Source organism: Sinocyclocheilus grahami, unplaced genomic scaffold (assembly GCF_001515645.1).
Source record: "Sinocyclocheilus grahami isolate Dianchi unplaced genomic scaffold, SAMN03320097.WGS_v1.1 scaffold239.1, whole genome shotgun sequence".
NCBI lineage: Eukaryota > Metazoa > Chordata > Actinopteri > Cypriniformes > Cyprinidae > Sinocyclocheilus > Sinocyclocheilus grahami.
The window spans coordinates 807,839-821,493 of NW_015505418.1; the positions used below are offsets into that span (position 1 = coordinate 807,839).

Genomic DNA, 13,655 nt, shown 5'->3' on the forward strand with positions numbered 1-13,655 from the left:
GAGAGGTACATATTGCCCTCGCTGAACAAAGATCTGAATGTGGACAATCCTCTTCCTAGCGAGGCAGTAAAAATACTCAGTTCCTTTATTTAAACGTATTTAAATCTCCAAAAACGTTGACGCTGGTAGTTATTCCTACTTATTTAAAAGTGCTGAGAAATAAACCTAAATCTAAAACACATGCATAAGAATGTTTGCAATTAATCTTAGGCTATAAACCAGTTGCTCGTGGAGAGGTACATATTGCCCTCGTGTGGTGAAAAACTCCTTCAGGCTTTTGGAGCATACATTTCTCCAGAACTAGTTTGAGTCATTTACATTTTGCTTATATTGTGCAATTTAAGCATAACTAGAAAATTGTTTTGACTAAAGCACTTCCTTAAAGTTTAAAATTGTTTTAAAAGCATAAAGGTTGACGTTTTTATATCATTAGGCATGCAGATTGGCAGAAAGGCTAATAAATACATTTTGGTTTCAATAATAATAATGACACACACACACAAAGTAATTAACAACCGTACAAGCGTAACAACTGGTCTTTTTTCATGTTTATCCAGCTTCCGAGGCGAAGGGCTGATCCAGGATCTGCTGACTATAACCGTGTCACGTCTGCAGCAAGACCGCGTTGAAATCTCGCGATATTTCTCCCAGTGCCTGCTTGACCCTGCCCTGTGTCTCGCGCAGCTCCGTATATAAAGGCGGAGGACCGGAGAAGACGGACGGCTGGGGAGCAGCAGCCCTGGGACTGTGAATAAGACCGTAAACAGCTGTGTTTTTATTTCCAAAAACTTTAACCGGCAATTTTTTTAAACGTTTTAGATGTTTCCGTGCTTTTTTTAAATGCTTCTCGGGGTTCTTGCTTGATACGCGCGGTGTGTGTCTCCCCTCACTGCGCTCATAATGGCGAGCTCGGCTAACTCGAACCAAGTGGTAAGCATCAGACAAACGGCACTCATACTCCGAATCACACACGTGTCCAAGCATTGCAGCTAGACGCAGCGCTTTTTAACCAAACCCACACTTGGCATTTTCAATAATAAAACATGTTAGTCACACGTACACATCAAATCTGGTCCATTTGAGCTCTTTTTTAGGGAAGTGTGCGAGTGTTTGCTGACGGGGAGGAAACGCAGTGGCTCTGGTCCATTGCAGTAAGCTTTGTGGTGTCTTAGAAAACGCATTTCTGTGAAACTAACACGGACTTTGTTAACGTGTGGAAAACAAAACGTTGGCTCGCTTCGTGTAACTCGATATTAGTTTGTTACTAAAGCACCCTTTGAGTCTGAAAATGTACCGAAACCAGTTGAGTATGTGTGCGTGTATATCAGTTGTGTTTGGTGTCCTGCGTGTTTAAAAACGAAAATCTACATCAGCACTATCTTATTTTAACGAGGTGTACATAACCCCCCCCTATATTACCAAATCCCATGCATATGAGCCCAGAAATGAGCCGGTTTTCACAATAAAGCAGGCTGACGGAAGCCCGTCCGCGGAGCGCTACAGTGCGCGCGAATGCCGTTTCATCATGGCTACCGTCGCCTTCTCTGTCTGCGTCTCTCTCCGCCTCTGACCCTCCTTCTTTCAGACGCCCGGTTTTATACAGCCATACCGGCGCTCTAATATAGTCTCGGCCCGGGATGGGAAGGTGCTACTCGGCGCTACGTCACCGGCTCTGCATATAAGCCCCAGAGCGCGCTTTAAACAGCGACACGGACACGGAGCGCGAGCCTGCTGCTGCTTATTTTCCGTCTGAGCAAAGCCTGTATTAACGTTAGTGGCGCCATCGCGGTAGTGGTTTCTGGGAAAGACATTTTCTTTCTCAATCCGGATTAGCGCTGCATCCGGAATTGCAGGCGTTTTGAAGACCGTTTCTTTTTTTCAGTTTCGTCGTGTGCAGTTAACCGTGGCGCGGACGAAGAGCGGCCGCCCGTAACGGACGCGTTACCTGAACGCTTTGCGTGCATTTATAGTGCCTCGACTCCGATCCGGTTACTAGATGGTGATTGGGGAGTCGGGCTGAAATCCGCGGATCGGTTCGGTTCTGTTGAACAAGTAATTTCGAAGAACGGGGGTTTGTTACGTAATTACGTTTATTAAACGATTAAACGACTATAAATGCATTATAATCGAATCTCAGACAATTTAACACGGAACAAAAACAAAAATTGCAATCTGAATAAAACAAAACAAAACAATAATCAACAGTGAAGTAAAAGTGGGGAGGAATAAAAAGTGTTTATTGCGTTCTGTTACTTTTTTTGTCCTTTGTCCCAGTTTGGTTTGTTGCAGACTCTGAAAAAGTGTTTTAGAAACTAATAAAAAAAAATTTTTTTTACAGACAATACAAAAATGTATTTTTTTTTTGACTGAACATTTCATGTTTTGTTCAAAACAAAACAATAATCAACAGTGAAGTAAAAGTGGGGAGGAATAAAAAGTGTTTATTGCGTTCTGTTACTTTTTTTGTCCTTTGTCCCAGTTTGGTTTGTTGCAGACTCTGAAAAAGTGTTTTAGAAACTAATAAAAAAAATTTTTTTTTTACAGACAATACAAAAATGTATTTTTTTTTTGACTGAACATTTCATGTTTTGTTTTTTTTTAACAAACCGTTCATGTTTTTGATGGATGTCATAAAACCAAAATGTAAACCTGTGACTATTGCTTTTATTTTATTAACATTTCTGCTATTCGACTATTAAAGTAACTTTTTTAGCAAGTTCTCACTTCACTCCAAATCATCGGTTCTTGGCTCATCATGACACGAATCATGTTGGCAAGAGATTCTTTGTTCATTGTGTCAGTGAGTTGATTCATTTCGGTCCAGTTTTTGAACAAATAGTTTGTGTTGACATTGTGAACCGATTCAACCAACTCATTAAAGAAAAGGACTCATTGATGATATCGATTTGTTCAGAATATTGTTTTTCTACTTGTTTGCATTGTAGCCTAAACTGTATCGTTCAGTGATGGAGGATGTCATCAGTGAGGTCCGAGAGCTTTTCCTGGACGAGGGAGTGGATGAGCAGGTCCTGATGGAGCTGAAAACGGTAAGCTGTTTATTGTTATGATGAATATTAAAGTGCTGCACAGATGGATGGTTTATTAAAACCTGCGTCTCGCTGCCCTTCTGTTACTGAGCAGCTGTGGGAGAATAAGCTGATGCAGTCCAAGGCGGTGGATGGGTTTCATACAGGGGAGCAGCAGGTTCTGCAAGCTCAACAGCAGCAAGCCCAACAAGCTCAGCAGATGCTACAACAGACCCAAGCACAGCAAGTCCTCCTGCCTCCAGCCCAGCAGGGTGAGGCCCGATCGGAACATGCACTTGCTTTTAGAAATGAAATAAGATCCAGTGTATATTTAATAATAAACTCTTTGTGTGTTTCTTCTCAGCTACTCAGCAGCAGGTCATTGTTCAGGAACCTAAGATCCTCCACCACATGAGCGCTACTGGAATGGTGAGTGTGTGCGCCACATTTGAGCTCTTCTCATTCACATGTTAGTGTTTTGAATATTGAAATATTGACCTTAGGGTAGTGCCATATTTAATCTTTGACGGGAATGAAAACAGGGCTGTGAGGTATAGAAGTACAGTGTGAATGTTTGTACGTTGTTTTTATCATACAGGAGCTGAAAAAAAGTTGTTCTAAAAAGTGATTCCGACAATGTTGTTCCTCTGTGCCGTTATAGTTGTTTTGGATTTTGCTGTTCTTTTAAATTTAGAAAAATTTTTAAAAACTGTCTTTATCGTTATCATCCTTGCTGTGAACGGTCTTTTAGAGTTGGCAGCATCACTGAACATTTTACAAACTTTAATGCGGTCTGAACATGCCAGCATCACCTCACCATTACTCACAATCCAGAAAACTCCTACTGACAGTGAATGACTTTAGTGGTTTGGTCACTGTAGTTCCCGGTGTATGTGAACACCCTGTAGGATCAGCATTAAAGCCAGCAGGAGAACAGATGGGCGGAGTCTTCCTGGAAAACGCTTTAGACCGAGCTGGGCACTTCAAATTAGATTACACAGCAGATTCCAACAAGGATATTGTTCTTGCTCTCTCACTCTCTCTCTACCTGATCGTTAATGTATGCGTGTCCTCTGTGGATTCAATTCTTGTTTCACTCTCTTGTTCCACTAGAGTGCAGCAGCCACAGCAGCAACTTTGGCTTTACCTGCAGGTGTATCACCGTTTCAGCAAATTATCACCCATCAAGGTAAGACATTACACTCTGACATGTTCCATAGCACAGTGGTTCTCAACCAGGGGCCTCAAGATGACTTAAAGTAAATATAAAATTACTTAAATGTGTATCATCATTTTCACTGCCATAATTGGACTTTTCATTTATTTATATAAATGAGTTAATTTTTCACCATACTTCTCGAAGCACGCAATCCCATTTTCAGGCTAAAGTTGTTTTTGACTATTACTCATGATTTGTGAGGTTGCTTTGGATAAGTGTCTGCATAACAAATGTATTAATGCGACGACTAATTTGACTGTCGTTTAAACAAAAGTTTTGTATCCGACTAGTCGACTAGTCTAAAAGCAAGAGACCCCCAAAAGATAAGGAAAAAAAAAAACTGTGCGTGTAGCATTTATAATAGCCTGTATTTGAAATACTTAATATATGAATCACACTGTCAAATCCCTCAATGAATTCCGCTTGCCGCACACTTGCCTAGCGTTATAGGGAGTGGATGAGCAGGTCCTGATGGAGCTGAAAACGGTAAGCTGTTTATTGTTATGATGAAAATTAAAGTGCTGCACAGATGGATGGTTTATTAAAACCTGCGTCTCGCTGCCCTTCTGTTACTGAGCAGCTGTGGGAGAATAAGCTGATGCAGTCCAAGGCGGTGGATGGGTTTCATACAGGGGAGCAGCAGGTTCTGCAAGCTCAACAGCAGCAAGCCCAACAAGCTCAGCAGATGCTACAACAGACCCAAGCACAGCAAGTCCTCCTGCCTCCAGCCCAGCAGGGTGAGGCCCGATCGGAACATGCACTTGCTTTTAGAAATGAAATAAGATCCAGTGTATATTTAATAATAAACTCTTTGTGTGTTTCTTCTCAGCTACTCAGCAGCAGGTCATTGTTCAGGAACCTAAGATCCTCCACCACATGAGCGCTACTGGAATGGTGAGTGTGTGCGCCACATTTGAGCTCTTCTCATTCACATGTTAGTGTTTTGAATATTGAAATATTGACCTTAGGGTAGTGCCATATTTAATCTTTGACGGGAATGAAAACAGGGCTGTGAGGTATAGAAGTACAGTGTGAATGTTTGTACGTTGTTTTTATCATACAGGAGCTGAAAAAAAGTTGTTCTAAAAAGTGATTCCGACAATGTTGTTCCTCTGTGCCGTTATAGTTGTTTTGGATTTTGCTGTTCTTTTAAATTTAGAAAAATTTTTAAAAACTGTCTTTATCGTTATCATCCTTGCTGTGAACGGTCTTTTAGAGTTGGCAGCATCACTGAACATTTTACAAACTTTAATGCGGTCTGAACATGCCAGCATCACCTCACCATTACTCACAATCCAGAAAACTCCTACTGACAGTGAATGACTTTAGTGGTTTGGTCACTGTAGTTCCCGGTGTATGTGAACACCCTGTAGGATCAGCATTAAAGCCAGCAGGAGAACAGATGGGCGGAGTCTTCCTGGAAAACGCTTTAGACCGAGCTGGGCACTTCAAATTAGATTACACAGCAGATTCCAACAAGGATATTGTTCTTGCTCTCTCACTCTCTCTCTACCTGATCGTTAATGTATGCGTGTCCTCTGTGGATTCAATTCTTGTTTCACTCTCTTGTTCCACTAGAGTGCAGCAGCCACAGCAGCAACTTTGGCTTTACCTGCAGGTGTATCACCGTTTCAGCAAATTATCACCCATCAAGGTAAGACATTACACTCTGACATGTTCCATAGCACAGTGGTTCTCAACCAGGGGCCTCAAGATGACTTAAAGTAAATATAAAATTACTTAAATGTGTATCATCATTTTCACTGCCATAATTGGACTTTTCATTTATTTATATAAATGAGTTAATTTTTCACCATACTTCTCGAAGCACGCAATCCCATTTTCAGGCTAAAGTTGTTTTTGACTATTACTCATGATTTGTGAGGTTGCTTTGGATAAGTGTCTGCATAACAAATGTATTAATGCGACGACTAATTTGACTGTCGTTTAAACAAAAGTTTTGTATCCGACTAGTCGACTAGTCTAAAAGCAAGAGACCCCCAAAAGATAAGGAAAAAAAAAACTGTGCGTGTAGCATTTATAATAGCCTGTATTTGAAATACTTAATATATGAATCACACTGTCAAATCCCTCAATGAATTCCGCTTGCCGCACACTTGCCTAGCGTTATCATCATTTCATTTTAGACGGTCGTTAAAAAGAAAAAAGAAAAAAAGAGCATGCACTCAACGTCGGTCAAAGCATAGTTTATTTATTCAAATCAGCTCGGGAAATGCAGAACAATGGAAAATCAATCAATAGCCTGACAGAATTCTTAATCTTCTTATAACGTTAACCAACATATTAAAACAAGTCAAAAACAATAGGAAGGTTTATCATTAAAAAAAACATCATTGAAATATCATTAAAACGGCTTTTAAAAACGTACTTCGTGTAGGCTATATCCTCTAAAACCAAATCAGTGCAACAATGCCCATTTGCGTTATTTGTTCAGTGAAATTATCAACGTGGTCTGGTGAAAGACGGGACCTGAGGTGATTAACAGTAAAATTCCTGCACTTGAAAAAACGCGCTCGGCAGGAACTGAAGTTGCAGGCACGTAGAGATAACGAAAAGCAAGTCGACAGTTTCAGAAAGCGCCTGGACATCCCGCACCATCACCGAAGTGGGTCTTCGTTAGATGAACAGACGGCGCGGATGGGATCGCAGCGGCTGCGTGCTGTAGTGAATGACGTGATTGACATTTGCTGGCTTTGGCCAGCCTCTAAGCTAGCGCCTACGTGCCTGTATTGAATATGATTACGCATCGCTCCAGAAGAGTTATTGTAAGACAATTTGACATTACACAGTTTACCCAAAACTTTTCCGTTTCCTTCTAATTCAAAATAATGCCACATCTTGCTGGTCTTTCGCATGGTCATTTTTGAACTCGCCGCAACTGACACGAAGAAAACGCATGTGAGGTCCGAGGTAAAAATGTGTTTTCCGCCCAGATGAACTTTTAAAAATAATGTATTCTTTTTTTCAAATGTTTTATTTTAACTTGTTGTTTAAAATGTTTTAAATGCAATGTTAAAATGATGGTAATTTGAATAAAATGTTTGTTTTTTGTCTGTCGTGTAATCGACTATTTTTTTTTCAGTGTCGACTAGTAGGAACTGTACCGTTTAGTCGACTAGACCCGCACATCTCTAGTATTAATAAAGTAGTTACAATCAGGAAAATCATGACATTGCAATTCTCCTTGACCCGCCCCTTAACATGCGTCATCGTCGTATTTAATGAGGGGAGGTGCGTTCTGAACAACAAATGTCTGTCCATCAATCCCAAGAGCCATACTGCTGCTGAGAAGATGTCAAGTAAGACGTCAAACTCTGACGTTGTTCTGTCAGTGGATGTAAAGAATCCGGAACCTCCAAAAACTTTGCATTTATTCAATGACGTACCTGAGCAACTGAATGGAAATACTTATTACTCGCATTTCACAACAGACCTTTTCGTCAATTTTTCATGAGGCCGGTTTTTCAAAAAATCTATTATTGAATGATACGGCAGTGCCGAGCATTTTGTCGTCTGAGGCAATGCAGGTAAATACATTTGTTTAATCTTAGTGTGTTCATAATGGCGTTAAATACTGGTTTGACGTTTATTAAGAGACCAAGTGTGTCACTGGGTGTTGCCAATTAAATCAGTGCATACGAGTACATGCAGCATCTATTACACAAGTAAAAATAGTACTTTTAAAACTATATACTGAAAATTACGCAAACAAAATTAGAGGACTTAGAGAATTAAAGGAGGGTGTGGATACGATGCGATGAAGTTATCCAATCACAGCAGTGGTGTTCAGTTTCATGACTACTTTGTGCATGTTAACACAAGTGTGAATGCCTTTAAAAAAAATAAAATAAAAAAGCCCATCTCTCTCTGTTGTGTGTTCAGGTCAGATCCTGCAGGTGGTCAGAGCTGCCAATGGAGCTCAATACATCATTCAGCCACAGCAGCAAATGGTGTTGCAGCAGCAGGTCCTGCCACAGATGCAGCCTGGAGGTGTGCAGGCTCCTGTCATACAGCAGGTATGTGCTTCATACTTCACATAACACTGCAAACTCTTTCTGTGCACCAATAGTGACACGTTTGTTCTAGTTCAGTCACTGGATGCTGCTGGGTGTGTTGTGACGGCATCTACGCACTTGAGTGTGCTTCGTTTCCCTGAGTCAGCTGAGGTCCTCATCATAGCTAGTTAATGCAAGATGTGTCAGATCTCTTGTTTGTATAAAAGGCAAATATCAGAACTGATAGAGGACAGTTTACAGAAAGAGAAGTAGAGCAGGTTATACTATTACAGTGTTACTTCAGTGGTTTATAGATGTAGACAAAATAATCTGTGAAATGTATGGTGTAACGACTCAACGATTTTTTTGACGTCACATCGTACTTCAGCTTCTCATCAAACTTTCGGTCCAATTAAATGCTCTCTAGAATCCGAAGCGCCCGCCCCCTACACTATAAAATAGACGCTGAAGCCGTGGCTGAAATCGGTCACTTGTCAACAGACCACCATTGCACCGCACACACACTCTGCTCCGGTCCACAGACACGATAACACTGAGCGGATAACATTATACGCGAGTCGGCGCAGACCACAAAATGAATCGGAGCTATTTGAATTATACACCGAATGCTATATTTTATAGCAATATGGATGAGATTGTGGCTGGCATACCCTGTCAAATGCAGCTTTACGGAGCTCAACCGCTGAATGGCTCTAGCCCAAGCTGTGATATAAATGAACGCTATTGGCTATTTTAAAAAGGGGCGAGGCTGCTTGATATGTCCCGCCCTGTTCCTGTTTCAGTTAAAATGACGTCAACACAGGCAGTGGTGTTCAGTTTCATGACTACTTTGTGCATGTTAACACAAGTGTGAATGCCTTTAAAAAAAATAAAATAAAAAAGCCCATCTCTCTCTGTTGTGTGTTCAGGTCAGATCCTGCAGGTGGTCAGAGCTGCCAATGGAGCTCAATACATCATTCAGCCACAGCAGCAAATGGTGTTGCAGCAGCAGGTCCTGCCACAGATGCAGCCTGGAGGTGTGCAGGCTCCTGTCATACAGCAGGTATGTGCTTCATACTTCACATAACACTGCAAACTCTTTCTGTGCACCAATAGTGACACGTTTGTTCTAGTTCAGTCACTGGATGCTGCTGGGTGTGTTGTGACGGCATCTACGCACTTGAGTGTGCTTCGTTTCCCTGAGTCAGCTGAGGTCCTCATCATAGCTAGTTAATGCAAGATGTGTCAGATCTCTTGTTTGTATAAAAGGCAAATATCAGAACTGATAGAGGACAGTTTACAGAAAGAGAAGTAGAGCAGGTTATACTATTACAGTGTTACTTCAGTGGTTTATAGATGTAGACAAAATAATCTGTGAAATGTATGGTGTAACGACTCAACGATTTTTTTGACGTCACATCGTACTTCAGCTTCTCATCAAACTTTCGGTCCAATTAAATGCTCTCTAGAATCCGAAGCGCCCGCCCCCTACACTATAAAATAGACGCTGAAGCCGTGGCTGAAATCGGTCACTTGTCAACAGACCACCATTGCACCGCACACACACTCTGCTCCGGTCCACAGACACGATAACACTGAGCGGATAACATTATACGCGAGTCGGCGCAGACCACAAAATGAATCGGAGCTATTTGAATTATACACCGAATGCTATATTTTATAGCAATATGGATGAGATTGTGGCTGGCATACCCTGTCAAATGCAGCTTTACGGAGCTCAACCGCTGAACGGCTCTAGCCCAAGCTGTGATATAAATGAACGCTATTGGCTATTTTAAAAAGGGGCGAGGCTGCTTGATATGTCCCGCCCTGTTCCTGTTTCAGTTAAAATGACGTCAACACAGAGTAACGCTGCGTGTTTCTAAGCATTTCAGGGGACCGTTAAGGGAATGGTGTAATACTTGAAGGTATTATACTTGTAACTTTTTTTAAATGTATTTTTACTAAAGTATAATTTTTTTTGGCTTGATTATTTTACATATTAACTTACAATGCAATTAGATAAAAAATACATATAATACTTTGATTTTTTTTTTTTTTTTTTTATCTATTTGTGTGGTAAAGTGATATGTAGAATGCTTTATTTGCGTAAGTGTATTTAACTTTATTTTAATTATTTTATTTACTCTTTATTTACTTGCATGGTAAAGAGAGCCACATGATAAGAGTTTGCCACCAGTAGCTTTTTAAAAAAACTGAGGTAAATGCTAATATTTAGGAGGAGGATGTCATACAAACAACAATGACATGGTAACATGACACTAAAATAATGCAATAAACATGAATTTATCCACAAAAGGTAAAACAACCTTAAAGGGGTCATATGATGCTGCTAAAAAGAACATTATTTGGTGTAATGAAATGTTTATGCGGTTTAAGGTTAAAAAAAACACATTTTCCATATACTGTACATTATTGTTTCTCCTCTATGCCCCGCCTTCCTGAAACGCGTCGATTTTTACAAAGCTCATTGGTCTGAAAAAGCGAGGTGTGCTCTGATTGGCCAGCTATCCAGTGCGTTGTGATTGGCCGAATACCTCAAGCGTGTGACGGAAATGTTACATCCCTTACCATATTGTGATGCCTGCGGCAACCACATGTGACGACCCCAGGCTGGACTCCGCTTCGTCCACGGTGAAAGCTGATCCGGTGATCCACAGCGCAAAGTTGAAGTATTTCCTCAGCGACCAGCACGGATCAGCTCCAGGCATGACGAAGCGATATCGTCCTCTTTTGAAAGGCCAAACAAAGTAGTTTCGCTTTCACAACGAAGCACACAGCGCCTTCACGACATGGCGGCGGCGGCAACAATACTACAGCGAGAATAAAAGTTGTGCCGCTTTTCTTTGCGTGAACATTTGGGAGGCGTTATGCAAATCTTTCCACATCGTATCGTAGACATGTGGGGGCGTGTTAGAACGAGCCGTTTTAGGTAGATGTGGTTGACTCTTAACTTTTATAAAGAATATCTCTTTGGATTTGAGACTTTAGTCTTTGCAACTTTACAGATCTTTTTTATGCACCAAGAGCTTATAACACTCCAAAGAGAAAGGAAAAATTTAAATCGCATCATATGACCCCTTTAACATGGAATTAGGCATGGGCCGGAATGAGATTTTGACGGTATGATAACTTTAAGCAAAAATATCACCGTTTCACGGTATTTTCGTTACAGATTCCAAAATGTGTTATTTTTAAGTGACTGGATAAAAACAACGTTTCCTTCGTTACCGCTGTAAACAAAGCAGCACTGCGCTGAAACGCGGCTTTAACATGAACTATACAGATGAAAAGAAAATACCATGTAAACTTTTCTGAAGACAGTTGGTTCCCCTCAGAAACACATTCATATAAACCCCCAAATCAATATTGAAGATTGTCTTCCAATAGTTTGTGCATCACGAACAGTGAGTGATCTGCCTGCTACAGTATTTTTCTCCGTGTGTCCGTCTTCAGCATGTCTGGCCTGTGTTAACGGGCATTTACAGACTTCATATTTTCACATAAATGACATTTTGGAAAATTATTGCATTGGAACGCAGTTTGTGCAAGTCCAGAACAGAGACGAGCTGCAATAAGACAAAAAACGGCCGGTTGCCGATCGCGTAAGTTCCAGAGAAAGCTCCTTAAGTTCGGCCATCCTACACACGTGACTGACCGCTCGCTCGCACCAACAAGAGGAGGAGGGTCGTGTTACTCTACACTGCACTCAACCTGAGGGATTCCTACACTTTCAGTCTTTGAGGAGACATGGAAAAACTGTGCATACCGCAGGAACGGTATAACAGAAAATATTAGCGGTTTTGAAACCATGAAATTTTCAAATCACGGTATACCTTGAAACCGGTAATCGGCCCATACCTACATAGAATAAACCTTTTAAATGGAAAAATCATCAATTTTTAAGTGTCACAGGGAATTCTGTTAATGTAAATTCATTGTAGAATTTTTACATGGTCTTTTACTGTTAAAATTACAGTTGCTTTTCAAAGTCTGGTGAAGAGTCACATTGATCTGTGTATTAGAGCAAGTGTGCAGTGAATGTGTCTCTCTCTCTCTTCATGTAGGTGTTGACTCCACTTCAGGGAGGCCTTTCCCAGCAGACCGGAGTCATCATCCAGCCGCAGCAGATTGTCCTCACAGGAAATAAAGTACAGCAGAACACTCAGGTCAGCACAACCTCTGACCTCAAGCATAAAGTACATGTCTCTGAGGTGATCTTGATAAATGTGTGTGTATTGAGAGAAGTTGCATGTCTTTAGGTCATGCAGGCAACAGCGATGACTGTGCAGCCGGAACAGGGAGCTGTGCATGTACAGACTCAAGCACAGGCACTGCAACAACAGCCACAGCAGCAACAGGCCTCGCAGCAACCTCCCATGGTGCTCCAGGTGGACGGTGCAGGAGACACGTCCTCAGAGGAGGATGAAGAGGAGGATGAGTATGATGAGGATGAGGATGAAGACAAAGAGAAAGACGGTGGAGAGGATGGCCAAGTGGAGGAGGTACGTTCTGGAGGGTGTTATCGTTAACTAAAACCCATCAAAAACATGACGTATGAAAAAAAGACAAATGGAGTATATTAAAATAAAAACGAATTCAACATGTAAAAGTATAATGTATAAATGATACTGAAACTATGCTGGTGCTGGACAGAAGCCAGTCTGGTTTGGCTTCTGTCTCCGTTCTCGTCTCCTCTGAGGCTGGGACTCAAACATTGTTCTGTGCTCATCTGTGCAGTCAAAGACAGAACAGTTAGCATGTTTTGCTCAAACTTTCGCCATGGCCTTAGAGCTGGTACACCGTTGTCGCTTGCAAAAACAGAATGATAGTGCCGTGGGTGGAAACTTACAGATTAAGGGGCTGTAATATTATAATGTGATCCCTTTGCAACGTCACTAGGTGAGCGAAATCAGGCGTGCTCGTTTTTTCAGACACTTGCAGAAAAAGGCTTACCAAAAAGTTACTGGGTTAAACTTTCACGTTTCCTTGGTTGGGACCTGATTCTAGCACTTAAAACCTGATTCAGATTTTCATGATATGTCACCTTTAAGTCTTTAAAACTTTTATTTCAGGAGCCGTTAAACAGTGGTGATGATGTCAGTGATGAGGAAGATCAGGAGCTGTTCGACACTGAGAACGTGGTGGTTTGCCAGTATGACAAGGTGAGTGTTTGTAGGTAACTTCTGTTACCTCATTATTATTATTATTATTATTATTATTATTATCATTTATTATTATTATTTACATGCAGTCAGTTATGCCTCTTCTGAATTGAAATTTTAAAACCATTAATAAAGGCTGCAAAAATAAATAGGAATGGATCTATATATATATATTATTTTTTTTTTTTTTTTTTTTTTTTTTTTTTAA

The 13,655-nt window shown here is 40.9% G+C and overlaps 1 protein-coding gene across 1 annotated transcript in view; it reads left to right on the forward strand.

The window, feature by feature from the left end:
• Positions 1 to 693: 693 nt before the first annotated feature.
• Positions 694 to 13,655, forward strand: part of gtf2a1 (general transcription factor IIA, 1) — a 25,879-nt gene continuing 12,917 nt past the window's right edge. Inside the window, exons 1-9 of the mRNA XM_016289042.1 lie at positions 694 to 930; positions 2,946 to 3,047; positions 3,142 to 3,298; positions 3,391 to 3,455; positions 4,140 to 4,215; positions 8,149 to 8,282; positions 12,350 to 12,451; positions 12,545 to 12,787; positions 13,358 to 13,447. Of these exons, the coding sequence (XP_016144528.1) occupies positions 901 to 930; positions 2,946 to 3,047; positions 3,142 to 3,298; positions 3,391 to 3,455; positions 4,140 to 4,215; positions 8,149 to 8,282; positions 12,350 to 12,451; positions 12,545 to 12,787; positions 13,358 to 13,447 (999 nt within the window). The 5' untranslated portion in view covers positions 694 to 900. The remainder of the gene's footprint in view (positions 931 to 2,945; positions 3,048 to 3,141; positions 3,299 to 3,390; positions 3,456 to 4,139; positions 4,216 to 8,148; positions 8,283 to 12,349; positions 12,452 to 12,544; positions 12,788 to 13,357; positions 13,448 to 13,655) is intronic.